Source organism: Stegostoma tigrinum, chromosome 29 (genome assembly GCF_030684315.1).
Source record: "Stegostoma tigrinum isolate sSteTig4 chromosome 29, sSteTig4.hap1, whole genome shotgun sequence".
Taxonomy (NCBI): domain Eukaryota; kingdom Metazoa; phylum Chordata; class Chondrichthyes; order Orectolobiformes; family Stegostomatidae; genus Stegostoma; species Stegostoma tigrinum.
Genome location: NC_081382.1, coordinates 5,803,106 through 5,817,694, shown reverse-complemented (window position 1 = coordinate 5,817,694; position 14,589 = coordinate 5,803,106). Strand labels below are relative to the sequence as shown.

At 49.3% G+C, this 14,589-nt stretch overlaps 1 protein-coding gene across 1 annotated transcript in view; it reads left to right on the top strand.

Moving 5' to 3' along the window:
• LOC125465250 (mucin-2-like) overlaps window positions 1-13,288 on the top strand; it is a 56,847-nt gene extending 43,559 nt beyond the window's left edge. The window contains exon 12 of the mRNA XM_059638353.1: window positions 10,233-13,288. Coding sequence (XP_059494336.1) covers window positions 10,233-12,316 — 2,084 coding nt within the window. The 3' untranslated portion in view covers window positions 12,317-13,288. The remainder of the gene's footprint in view (window positions 1-10,232) is intronic.
• The last annotated feature ends 1,301 nt before the right edge of the window (window positions 13,289-14,589 follow it).

Sequence of the window (14,589 nt, the reverse complement as noted above, 5' to 3'; positions counted from 1 at the left end):
TCCCCACTAATCTTTGCTGTTTTGTATGTTTTTTTAAAATTTGATACTTTCTTTTCCTACATTTCTTCCTTATCACTGAAATATACTTCTGCTTATCACTGAAATATACTTCTGCTGAGCACTGTGAAAATCGTTTTGGAAGTCTTCCACTGTTCCTCAATTGATCTACCATAAAGTTTTTGCTCCCATTTTACCTTAGCTAACTCCTCCCTCATCCCATCATGGTCTCCTTTGTTTAAGGACAGGACATTGGTACCTGATTTAACCTTCTCACACTCCATCTGTATTTTAAATTCCACCATACTCTGATCGCTCCTTCTGAGAAGATCCCGAACTGTGAGATCATTTATTATTCCTATCTCATTACAAAGGACTAGATCTGGGATAGCTTGCTCCCTCGTAGGTTCCATTACATATTGTTCAAGGAAATTGTCGTGGATGCATTCTATGAGCCTGTCCTCAAGACTGCCATGACTGGCCTGGTTTGACCAATCGATATGTAGATTAAAATCCCTCACGATCATTTCTGTACCATTTTTACATGCATTAGCTATTTCTATGTTTATTGCCCACCCTACCACGATGTCATTATTTGACGGCCTATAGACCACACCTATCAGTGACTTCTTCTCCCAGCTATTCCCAATTTCCACCCAAACGGATTCAACATTTCGTTCAGTAGAACCTATATCATTTCGCACTACTGCCCTGATATCATCCTTAAAAATCAGAGCAACACCATCTCCCTTACCTTCTTGTCCGTCCTCCCAAACAGTTTGATACCCCTAGATATTTAATACCCAGTCATGACCATCCTGTAACCATGTCTCTGTAATGACCAGTAACTCTCACCCATTTGCCGTGATTTGTGCCATCAACTCATCTACCTTGTTTCGAATGCTCCAAGCATTCAGATGAAGTGCCCTTATGCCAGTTTTTGCACCTTCTTTTTGGGTCCTATTACTTCCATTACTAACAGCTCTTGAGTTCTCCTTCCCTTTAACTTTTTTCCCAATTTTCGATGGAGTTGAAGCTTCATCGTCACCTGCTAACCTGCTGCTTTGCCTTACATTAATTGTTATTCTCCCTCTATGCTCACTTCTCCCTTCCCCCTACTTACTAGTTTAAAGTCCTATTAACCACCCTATTTACCCTTTTCGCCAAGACACTGGACACGGACCTGTTCAGGTAGAGTCCATCCCAGCGGTATAGATCCCTCCTGTCTCAGAACTGATGCCAGTGCCCCATGAAAAGGAAACCCTCTTTCCCACACCACTCTTTTAGCCATGTGTTTACTTCCCTGATCCTCGCCTCCCTAAGCGAACTTGCACATGGCTTGGGCAGCAATCCAGAGATTATGACCCTTGAAGACCTTTTTTTTAATTTTGTTCCTAGCTTTTCACAATCTGTGGAGAACAAAGGGGAAGGTGGTAACTCTTGGTTCACCTGGAGCATCTCCAACACAACCCTCACCTTCCTGGACCTCTCTATCTCCATCTCAGGCAACCACCTAGAAACTGACGTCCATTTCAAGCCCACCGACTCCCACAGCTACCTGGAATACACCTCCTCCCACCCGCCTTCCTGCAAAAATTCCATCCCCAATTTCCAATTCCTTCGCCTCCGCCGCATCTGCTCCCAGGATGAGGCATTCCACTCCCGTACATCTCAGATGACCTCGTTTTTCAACGACTGCAACTTCCTCCCTGCAGTGGTCAAGAACGCCCTCGACTGTGTCTCCCACATTTCCTGCAACTCATCCATCACACCCCATCCCTGCAATAACCGCCAAAAGAGAATCCTTCTCATCCTCACATACCACCCCACCAACGTCCAGATCCAATGCATCATCCTCCGACACTTCCGCCATCTACAATCCGACCTCACCACCAAAGACATCTTTCCATCCCCACCCTTGTCTGCTTTCCGGAGGGACCACCCTCTCCGTGACTCCCTTGTCCGCTCCACACTCCCCTCCAACCCCACCACATCCAACACTTTCCCCTGCAACTGCAGGAAGTGCTACACTTGCCCCCACACCTCCTCCCTCACCCCCATCCTAGGCCCCAAGAAGACTTTCCCCATCAAGCCAATGTGCACCTGCACATCTGCCAATGTGGTATACTGCATCCACTGTTTGCATTGTAGCCTCCTCTACATTGGGGAAACAAAGCGGAGGCTTGGGAACTGCTTCACAGAACACCTACGCTCAGTTCTCACTAAACAACTGCACCTCCCAGTCGCGAAACATTTCAACTCCCCCTCCCATTCCTTAGAGACGTCCATCCTGGGCCTCCTGCAGTGCTACAACGATACCACCCGCAAGTTGCAGGAACAGCAACTCATATTCCGCTTGGGAACCCTGCAGCCCAATGGTATCAACATGGATTTCACAAGCTTCAAAATCTCCCCTCCCACTTCTGCATCCCAAAACCAGCCCAGCTTGTCCCTGCCTCCCTAACCTGTTCTTCCTCTCATCTATCCCCTCCTCCCACTTCAAGCCGCGCACCCATTTTCTTCCCACTAACCTCATCCCACCCCTTTGACCTGTCCGTCCTCCCTGGACTGACCTATTTCCCTCCCAGCCTCCCTACCTATACTCACTTTTACTGGCTCCATCCCCACCTCTTTAACTTGTCTGTCTCCTCTCCACCTAGCTTCTCCTCTATCCATCTTTGAACCGCCTCCCCCTCTCTCCCTATTTCTTTCGGAACCCTCTCCCACTCCCCCATTTCTGATGAAGGGTCTAGTCACGAAATGTCAGCCTTCCTGCTCCTAAGATGCTGCCTGGCCTGCTGTGTTCATCCAGCTCCACACCTTGTTATCTAGGAGAAAACAGACATTTTTTTGGACGCCCTTGTTATTTTCCTCTTGGGTGCCTTGCAGTAGCATTTCGAAAGATCAGCTGGTAAATCCCGGGGTCTTCAGGACAACCTTGAAGTGGCTGGCAACAAGATTGGCAGTCAGCCCTAAGAAACCTCCTCCCACAGCTCAGTCTGTGGTGGCAAAACCAAACAATAATTTAACGAGTTTTGAGAAGATTTGTAGCTCAGGTTGAGGTTCTAGATGTGAGTTTGCTCGCTGAGCTGGAAGGTTAGTTTTCAGATGTTTTGTCACTTTTTTTTATTTGAAAAAATATACTTTATTCGTAAGATGTACAAAAAATAAAACATATTTACACACCTATCCAGTCATGCAAGCCGCTCCGGGTTACCCAGGAGGTACATACACCAACTAAAGGAAAAAAAAACAAACAAAGAAGAAAAAAAACAAAGCAAAGAAAATACCCCGGCAGTCGTCACCCCGCACAGTCCCCGTTGGCCCCCTGACCAGTTGGGGAAGGCGCCAGCTGGGCCCAGTTCCCAGATAGGGTTCTTTTTTCTATTCTGGACGAGGGGTTTCATACGGTGGTCTTTCCCCACCGCGCCTTGGCGGCGGCTGCCCCAAGCTTTAGCGCGTCCCTCAGCACGTAGTCCTGGACCTTGGAGTGCGCCAGTCTGCAACACTCGGTCGGGGTCAGTTCTTTCAGCTGGCACACCAAAGAGCATCTTTCACCGCATTGATGGTCCTCCAGGCACAGTTGATGTTGGTCTCGGTGTGCGTCCCGGGAAACAGCCCATAGAGCACGGAGTCCCATGTCACAGAGCTGCTCGGGACAAACCTCGACAAATACCACTGCATCCCCCTCCAGACCTCCTGCGCATAGGCACACTCCAGAAGGAGGTGATCGACAGTCTCGTCCCCCCCGCAGCCACCTCGAGGGCAGCGTGCGGTGGAGCAGAGATTCCAGGCATGCATAAAGGATCTCACTGGCAGAGCCCCTCTCACCGCCAGCCAAGCAATGTCCTTGTGCTTGATTGAAAGTTCTGGCGATGAGGCATTCTGCCAAACGACTTTGGCCGTCTGCGTGGGGAACCACACGATGGGATCCACCCTCTCCTTTTCCCGAAGGGTCTCGAGGATACTACGTGCTGACCACTGCCTGACGGCCTTGTGGTCAAAGGTGTTTCCTTTCAAAAATTTCTCCACGAAGGACAGGTGGTATGGAACGGTCCAACTACTCGGAGCGTTCCACGGCAACGAGGCCAGGCCCTTCCTTCGCAACGCCGGGGACAGGTAGAACCTCACTAAGTAGTGAGGCTTGGTGTTTGCGTACTGAGGATCTACGCACAGCTTGATGCAGCCGCACACAAAGGTAGCCGTCAGGGCGAGGGTGGCATTCGGTACGCCCTTTCCCCCATTTTCCAGGTCTTTGCACATGGTGTCCCCGCGGACCCGGTCCATCCTCGACCCCCAAATGAAGTGGAAGATGTCCCGGGTGACCGCAGCGGCGCAGGTCCAGGGAATAGGCCAGGCCTGCGCCACATGCAACAGTACCGAAAGCCCCTCACACCTGACAACCAGGTTCTTACCCGCGATGGAGAGGGACCGGAGCGTCCACCTGCCCAGCTTCTGCTTCAATTTGGTGATACGCTCCTCCCAAGTCTTAGTGCATGCCCCAGCTCCACCAAAGCAAACACCCAGCACCTTCAGGTAGTCTGTCGTGACTGTGAAGGGGATGAAGGAGCAGTCGTCCCAGTTCCCGAAGAACATGACCTCGCTCTTACCCCTATTGACTTTGGCACCCGAGGCCTGTTCAAACTGGCCGCAGATATCCAACAGCCTACTCACCGACCGACGATCGGTGCAGAAGACGGCGACATCGTCCATGTACAGGGAGGTCTTGACCTGAAGGCCTCCGCTGCCTGGGATAGTCACGCCCTTCAGGCTCACGTCCTTCCTGATGGATGCGGCGAAGGGCTCCACACAGCACACGAACAAGACAGGAGAGAGCGGGCAGCCCTGCCTGACTCCAGATCTAACAGGAAAACTGTCTGATGCCCACCCGTTGATCGAGACTGCGCTAACGATGTTGGCGTAGAGCAGCCGGATCCAATTGCGGATGCCCTCCCCGAACCCCAATTTGGAGAGGACGTCCCTCATGTAAGCATGAGAGACCCTGTCGAAGGCCTTCTCCTGGTCCAGGCTGATGAGGCAGGTGTCCACCTGCCTGTCCTGTACGTAGGCGATCGTATCCCTGATGAGCGCGAGGCTCTCAGCGATCTTCCTGCCCGGCACAGCACAGGTTTGGTCAGGGTGAATCACCAAATCCAGGACAGGCCTGACCCGGTTGGCTATGACCTTGGCCAGGATTTTGTAGTCCACGTTCAATAGTGAAATGGGATACCAATTCTTAATTTCTTCCCTCTCCCCTTCCCCTTGTAAATGAGGGTGATGATGGCCTTCCTCATGGACTTACACATTTCCCCTGCCCGAAGCGCACTGTGGTACACCTCCAGGAGGTCCTGGCCGACCAGGTCCCACAGAGCGGAATACAGCTCGACCGGTAAGCCGTCGCTTCCGGGAGTCCTATTCCTCTCCAAGGTCTTGAGGGCTCTGGTCAGCTCGTCCAGGGATATTGGCCAGTCCAGCCACTCCCTCGTGCCGTCGTCTAAGACCTCCGTGATAGACGACAGGAACGACTCGGAGGCCATGCTGTCCGTGGGCTTCGTGTCGTACAGTCCGGCATAGAAGGATCTGCTGATCCTCAAAATGTCGGGCCGAGATGACGTCACCGAGCCGTCGTCCTCCTTCAGCCGGCTAAGCACAGTGCTCTCTTTGCGCACCTTCTGAAAGAAGAAACGCGAGCACGTCTCGTCCTGCTCCACGGAGCGGACCCTGGACCGGAAGATTATCCTGGAGGCCTCCACGGCGAAGACCGAGGCTTGCTGGCCCCTCACCTCGCGGAGGTCCTCTGTGACATCGACCCCCATCAACGGCAGAAGGAGCAGGTTCTGCACCCTTTTCTGGAGTCGTGACAGCTTTACCCGCCTCTCTCTCGCCTTCCGAACATGCTTGAGGACAAAGAACCTCTTGATGTTCTCCTTCACCGTCTCCCACCAGTCGCCCGGAGACTCAAAGAGGGGTTTCACGGTTCTCCAACCGGCGTACTCCCTCTTAAGCTCCTCGACGTTCTCTGGGGTCAACAGAGTCGTGTTGAGCTTCCACGTCCCCTGGCCGGCCGGCTGGTCGTCCTGTAAGTGACAGTCGGCCAGCAGGAGGCAGTGGTCAGAGAAGAACACCGGCTCGACGCCGGTGGACCTGACCGAGAATGCCCGTGACATAAACAGGAAGTCTATCCTTGAGCGGATAGACCCGTCTGGCCGCGACCAGGTGTACCTCCGCTGCACTCCGTCTGCAGGGGCGCTGAAGACGTCGAGCAGCTTGGCGTCCTTCACCGTGCCCATCAGGAATCTGGACGTGACGTCCAGTTGATTCCCCCCACCCGCTGTCTCCACGCTGGATCGTCCATCTGCATCAATGATGCAGTTGAAGTCTCCGCCTAGGCTGACCGGCCTGGACGCAGCCAGCAGGGGTGGAAGCCGCTGCAGGACGGCCAACCGCTCACTCCTTCCCACTGGGGCGTACACGTTGATCAGCCGCAGGGGAGCGTTCCTGTAGGTGACGTCAGCCACTAGGACGTGCCCCCCCACCACGTCCTGAACTTGAGAGATGGTGAAGTCGGGCCCCCGCAGCAGACTGGCCAGGCCCGAGGAGCGACAGTCGTTACCCCCCAACCAGATTGAAGGCCCACAGGTCCATGTGCCGGACCATTTCCCGTACCTGCCAAGGTGCGGTATCCCGCACTCCTGCAGAAACAGGAGGTCCGCCTTGATGGTGATCAGGTAGGCCAACGTGGATACACATCTTGCGGTGGACTTGACACTGCGCACATTAATGCTCGCAACTCATACCCCCATTGTGGGCAGTGACCACAGTACCCTCCCCAAGTCCAAGGTCCAGCCCCTCCATCAGTCCCTTCATGCCCATTGCCCGGGCTAACTGCTGGACGCTCTCCGGGCTCAGGAATCCGTCCGTGCTGCCTTCCGGGTGGCATCCCCCCGTCAGGGGTGCGGAGGCAGGAGGGTCCGGCTCTGGGTCAGGCTGGGGACGCGATGTTTCCTCCTTCCCGCCTGGAAGTTCCGGGGAGCCCTCCAGTGCCCCAGTGGCACTTAACTGGGTGTCGGAGGGAGCCTCAGGACACCTCCCGTCACCTGGAAGCGAGGTGCTGCTTTCCTTCTCCCTCGAGATCTTTAACTTCTGCTTCGGGCGGGCCCTTAGCTGCCTCTTCCCGCCTGATGGTTGCGGTTCCTGGGCCCATCGACGCACCTTCCTCCTCGCTTTCAGGACTGTTGTCCACTCCCCTGGGTTGCCTGTCACCGCCTCCATCGACTCTGGGTTGTCGGGGGGGAGTGGAGCCTGCAGGGGCGCTTTGCTGGCCTCGGGCCCATCCTGCGGGGCTGGGCCCTCCTGCACATTAGTGGGGTCCTTGCTGGGTCCTGGTGCCTTCCTCTCCTTCGGGGGGGCTGGCCCCGGCGATCTGGGCGTAGGTGGTCCCCCGCTGCGGGCATGCCCTATAGAGGTGGCCCACTTCCCCGCAAAGGTTGCAGCGTTTCTCTTGTCAGCAATCCTTTGCAAGGTGTCTCTCCTCCCTGCAGATGGTGGCTTTGCAGTCGGCCGCCACGTGACCTGACCTACCACAGGCATGGTAGACTTTAGGTTGCCTTGCATAGGACAGGTAGCCCTTGCTCCTGCCGATTGCGAAGCTGCACGGTGGGTGTACGACATTCCGCGCCCATCCTCAGCGTCACCTTGACCTGCCTCTTACTGGTCCAGATGCCAAAGGGGTCCATGATGTCAGTTAGGTCCCCTTCCACCTTCACGTACCTTCCAAGGAACGTCAGGACATCAACTGCTGGCACATGCGGGTTGTACATATGTACAGTCACCATACGGCTCCTCTGCGCTGGCATCACAAACAGCGGGACAGCGGTCAATACAGAGAGGGTGTCCTCACCTCCGTTCTCCTTGAAAACCTCCAGGAAGCGCTCGCAAAGCTTGGCACTCCTGAAGGTCACGTCGTAAAAACCTCCTCCGGGGAAATCCTGCAGGCAGTAAATGTCCGCAGCAGCAAACCCACAACAGTCCAACAGGACCCTCTTCACGAAGAAGGTGCGGTCCACAGGTGCACCTTCATCCACCTTCAAAACAGAAACACGGATGGTGTTCCAGACCCCATGACCTGGGGCACGAGCACCTGCCGCAGCCATCAGTGCAGGTTGGCTGCTCCCCTGAACCAGCGTTAGGCCGAAACCAGCATTAAGATCCACTGGTCGCAAGGGTGCACAGCCAACCTGACGTCCTCCTTTCACCTCCAAGACAGCACTCTCCTCCTCTCGGTCCACAAGAGAGTGGGTCTTTATTTTGTTCCAGATGTAAGCTGGTTCACTGAGCTGTAAGGTTTGTTCCCAGATGTTTCGTCACCATTCTAGGTAACATCATCAGCAAGCCTCCGCTGAGCGCTGGTGTTATGTCCCGCTTTCTATTTATCTGGTTAGGTTTCCTTGGGTTGGTGATGTCATTTCCTGCATTGGTGATGTCATTTCCTGTTCTTTTTCTCAGGGGATGGTAGATTGGCTCCAAATCAATGTGTTTGTTGATGGAGTTCCAGTTGGAATTCCATGCTTCTAGGAATTCTTGTGCGTGTCTCTGTTTGGCTTGTCCTAGGATGGATGTGTTGTCCCAATCAAAGTGGTGTCCTTCCTCATCTGTGTGTAAGGATACGAGTGATAGTGGGTCATGTCGTTTTGTGGCTAGTTGATGTTCATGTATCCTGGTGGCTAGCTTTCTGCCAGTTTGTCCAATGTAGTATTTGTCACAGTTCTTGCAAGGTATTTTGTAGATGATGTTCGTTTTGTTTGTTGTCTGTATAGGGTCTTTTAAGTTCTTTAGCTGCTGTTTTAGTGTGTTGGTGGGTTTGTGGGCTACCCTGATGCCAAGAGGTCTGAGTAGTCTGGCAGTCATTTCGGAAATGTCTTTGATGTAGGGGAGAGTGTTTATGGTTTCTGAGCCTGTTTTGTCTGTTTGTTTGGGTTTATTGCTGAGGAATCGGCGGACTGTGTTCATAGGGTACCCATTCTTTTTGAATACGCTGTTTAGGTGATTTTCTTCTGCCCTGCGTAGTTCCTCTGTGCTGCAGTGTGTGGTGGCTCATTGGAATAATGTTCTAATGCAGCTTCGTTTGTGGGTGTTGGGATGGTTGCTCCTGTAGTTCAATATTTGGTCCGTATGTGTTGTTTTCCTGTAGACACTGGTTTGAAGTTCCCCATTGGCTGTTCGCTCTACAGGAAAAGAACAGGAAATGACATCACCAATGCAGGAAATGACATCACCAACCCAAGGAAACCTAACCAGATAAATAGAAAACGGGACATAACACCAGCGCTTAGTCGGAGGCTCACTGATGATGTTACCTAGAATGGTGACGAAACGTCTGAAAACTAACCTTCCAGCTCAGTGAGCAAACTCATATCCAGAACAATGATTTAACTTAAAAGCAACAGATGCAGATTGCACTTCAGATTCTGAAGCATTACTAACGTGTCTAAAACACAACTAGATTGTAACAGCAGGGATAGGACTGGTCAAATAGGAAAATCCCGAACATTTCACATGAGCAAGGTGTTGCTCACAGTCACCTACGTTGTAAACTAGAATGTCTGTGACAAGCATGCCACAAAGGAGCTATCATACTGGAGAAAAAAAAAGTACCTTGGTACCCAAGTCCCAGATTTGACTGTAGCTCAGACTGATGAGATGGGAGCCCTGCTGCCAGCTGTTCTTTCTACAATTCTACTCTACTTTCTAATGGTCTTAAAATCCCGACTGGCCTAAATTCAACATTAAATAGCACTTCTGTGCAAAATGAGTGTGTCACAGAGCAGCAATTTAACATATCACATAATACATTGAACATTGCAAACCACCTCAAAGCATTTCACAGAGGGTAATCAAAGAAAATTTGGCCAGATGACGGAAGGAAATTCAGTAGTAATTTTCCAAACAAACAGTAGAAGTTTTAAGAAAAATGTCAAGGCTAAGGAGTTCTCTCGGTGCCTAGGACTAATTGGTTAGCTCTTTCAAAGAGCTGGTACAGGTACAACATGCTAAATGGTCACCTCTGTGCCACATGAATCTACTGCTGCATGAGGGAACTCTCAGGTATTTGAGCTCCTGAAAAGACAGTGTAACATCTATGGTAATAATGTGTAATTGAATAGCCTGTGATTGGATTCCTTGAGTAATAATTTGCAGGGTAATCCTTCACCTATTTTCTCTTTACTGTCACCCAGGAGATGAACTGCAAATTGCAAAGCAGATTGATGAGCCACCTCTGAGTACTACAACTGAAATGGGGTCCACCATTGTGCAACAGAGACACTCTGAAACTAGCTTTTCAGTTGCCGAGAAGAATCACGAGGATGACTCCACTGCTACCACTGAAATGGGGTCCACTAGTGTGCAACAGAAACACTCTGAAAGCAGACATCCACTTGCTGAGAGGAACTCCCAGGATGTCCCCAGTAGTAACACTGAAATGGGAACACCAACAGTGGGACAGACACGACCTGAAACCAGCCCTTCAGTTGCTGAAGAAAGTTACCAGGGTACTCCCAGTACTACCACGGAAATGGGGTCACTAAAAGTGGGGCAGAGACTTTCTGAAAGCAGTCTTTCAGTTGCTGAAGGAAGTTACCAGGATATTCCCAGAACGCCTGAAACAGGGGCATCAATAGTGGGACAGCTACTCTCTGAAAGCAGCCTTTCAGTTGCTGAAACTCCCGATATTAGTACTGAAATGGTAACACCAATAGTGGGACAGATGCTTTCTGAAAGCAGTCTTTCAGTTGCTGAAAGAAGTTACCAGGATCCTCTCACCAATACCCCTGAAATGGAGTCACCAACAGTGGGACAGACACACTCTGAAAGCAGCCTTTCAGTTGCTAAAAGAAGTTACCAGGATACTCCCAGTATTGTCCCTGAAATGGTAACACCAACAGTGGGACAGACACACTCTGAAAGCAGCCTTTCAGTTGCTGATATTCCCAGTATTAGTACTGAAATGGTAACACCAATAGTGGGACAGATACTCCCTGAAAGCAGCCTTTCAGTTGCTGATATTCCCAGTATTAGTACTGAAATGGTAACACCAACAGTGGGACAGATACGCTCTGAAAGCAGCCTTTCAGTTGCTGATATTCCCAGTATTAGTACTGAAATGGTAACACCAATAGTGGGACAGATACTCTCTGAAAGCAGCCTTTCAGTTGCTGATACTCCCGGTATTAGTACTGAAATGGTAACACCAACAGTGGGACAGATACTCTCTGAAAGCAGCCTTTCAGTTGCTGATACTCCCGGTATTAGTACTGAAATGGTAACACCAACAGTGGGACAGATACTCTCTGAAAGCAGCTTTTCAGTTGCTGATATTCCCAGTATTACTACTGAAATGGTAACACCAATAGTGGGACAGATACGCTCTGAAAGCAGCCTTTCAGTTGCTGATATTCCCAGTATTAGTACTGAAATGGTAACACCAATAGTGGGACAGATACTCTCTGAAAGCAGCCTTTCAGTTGCTGATACTCGCAGTATTAGTACTGAAATGGTAACACCAATAGTGGGACAGATACTCTCTGAAAGCAGCCTTTCAGTTGCTGAAACTCCCGGTATTAGTACTGAAATGGTAACACCAGTAGTGGGACAGGTACTCTCTGAAAGCAGTCTTTCAGTTGCTGAAAGAAGTTACCAGGATACTCCCACCACTGCCCCTGAAATGGAGTCACCAATAGTGGGACAGACACACGCTGAAAGTAGTCTTTCAGTTGCTGAAACTCCCAGTGTTAACAGTGAAATGGGAACACCAACAGTGCGACAGAAACTCTCTGAAAGCAGCCTTTCGGTTGCTGAAAGAAGTAACCAGGATACTCCCAGTATTGACCCTGAACTGGAGTCACCAATAGTGGGACAGAAACTCTCTGAAAACAGCCTTTCAGTTGCTGAAACTCCCGGTATTAGTACTGAAATGGTAACACCAGTAGTGGGACAGGTACTCTCTGAAAGCAGTCTTTCAGTTGCTGAAAGAAGTAACCAGGATACTCGCAGTACTATCACAGAAGAGGGATCTCTGACTGCAGAACTGATACAGTCCAGTGATGAATTCAGTCAAGTTACTGGAAGAAATGGACAGGAAGATCTCAGTACTGCCAATGAAAGTAACATCCTGAACCTGGAACACAGAAATCTCAAAGGGTCTGCAGATCATGAGAACAGCACTGACATAATCTTGAGAGGTGAACAAGATTCTGCAGCTCCCAACGAAGGCACATCCACACATGTTACAGAGATGGATCAAAGAGGAGAAGAGGCTTAACATCAGGGATGCATGGAAAATTATCATTTAAAACTATTTCTTTTCTCTCCTTTCCACTTGCAATTTAATGATATCTGACATGTTGACTTTTGAGATACTGGTGATATTCATGATTTGGAACACTGTGAACTGACTGGTGAATTGTCACGCTGATCAAGATAGACCACATTAATACTGAAATTTTCTTGCTATCCATTGTCTACTTCATGTTTTCCCTCATCAGAAACATTTCACTATGACAGTAACCATAATCACAGCTGTGTGCCTTCATTCCAACTTCAGCAAAGCATCCCTTCTGGACCAGAAAAACATTTCAAATAGCAGTTATATTTGCATCATGATCACTGCTTCTGTTTACAATGTAGTTTCTCCTTTGCTTGCTTGCCTGCTTTTCCTTATGGAATTTTTTTTTCTGTGCCTATATTGTTCTACTATCACTGTGGGAACAAATATCATCTGATATTACATATATATTGCTTAATATTTTCTCTTTGCCTCCACTCGTTCTTCATTGCTTTGATGTTAAATTGTCTGTACATTATCTGCTGTTAATCTGTATTTATTTGTCAACCTTTATTCTGTCTCTTATCGCAATATCACAGCATCTCATCTGCTGAGCAGAAAAGGCTAAATGCATCCATGTCACATTTTTACATTTTTAGGTGAATTCTCAGGATGTATGCATCACTGGTATGCCGGGCAGTAACTGCCAATCCCAGTTACTGGTGAGAACAAGGCTGTGAGCCTATTCCTTGAACTACTCTTTGATACAACCAAACAGCTTGCTAAGGTATGTCAAGGTCAGCTAAAAAATCAATGATGTCAGTGTGGCACTGGGATCACAACTGAGGGAAAAAGAGAGGAATTGCCTTTCCCAGAACAGAGGATTTCAATCTTTTTGCTTCCCGGTTATGAAAATTTCACAGTTCGCTGTAACACGATTACTTTTGATTGTAAAAAGTTGTTATATAAATAAACATGCACATCATTTTAATTGTGCTTACTTAATGTGATGGCTTTGAGCAACAATGCAGTGGACTATGCAGTTATTGCAAGAACTTGTAACTGTCACAGTTAATGTTCATCCTGGCTCAATTTTCATTGATATCACTGCAGAAAATCCAGCTTCAGCTAGACTGTACTAAATAGCACCAGTGCGGTAAGTATAGGCAACAGCGATTTGGATGAGCACAATGGTATATAGAGCGTCAAAAGACCAAGTCTTTGTGGAAGGCTGGCCGGGAGAGGTAATAAAGGCACGGATGAGTGTGACCACAGCAGCAGAACTGACACAGGGTTATGTTTGGGTGATATTACAATGCCAGTCAAAAAATTTAGTTTGTAGCAGGGAACAAAGAGAACAACATTGGTAATAGGTAATTGGTGAGGAAGGGCAAAGTCCCTATCTTGCTAATGGGGATTTCTTTTTTAAAAACGTCCACAATAAATGGTTTGCTCTGAAGAAAAGTTTCAATGTTTTAAGATAAATCAAATCAATTTGAAAATGACGAGATATTTTCAGTAAATTTGAACAGAACTCTCCAGATTAAAGCATTGCAATAGGTAAGTCTTTTGTAGATTCTAAAATATTAGAAAATGGGCAAATTGACAAAATACATATTTCTTGGGAGATCATGTCACCACATCTGATCACTCTGCAATCATTAAAATATTGTGAGTTTGCTCACTGAGTTGGAAGGTTAGTTTTCAAACGTTTCATCACTTTTTTTTATTTAAAAAATATACTTTATTCATAAGATGTACAAAAAATAAAACATATTTATACACTTACCCAGTCATGCAAGCCGCTCCGGTTTACCCAGGGGGTACGTGCACCAACTAAAGGAAAAAACAAAACAAAGAAAAAAAAACAAAGCAAAGAAAATACCCCGGCAGTCGTCACCCGGCACAGTCCCAGTTGGCCCCCTGACCAGTTGGGGAAGGCGCCAGCTGGACCCAGTTACCAGATAGGGCCCTTTTTTCTATTCTGGACAAGGGGTTTCATACGGTGGTCTTTCCCCACCGCGCCTTGGCGGCGGCTGCTCCAAGCTTTAGCGCGTCACTCAGCACGTAGTCCTGGACCTTGGAGTGTGCCAGTCTGCAACATTCGGTCGGGGTCAGTTCTTTCAGCTGGCAGACCAAAGAGTGTCTTTCACCGCATTGATGGTCCTCCAGGCGCAGTTGATGTTGGTCTCGGTGTGCGTCCCGGGAAACAGCCCATAGAGCACGGAGTCCCGCGTCACGGAGCTGCTCGGGACGAACCTCGAGAAATA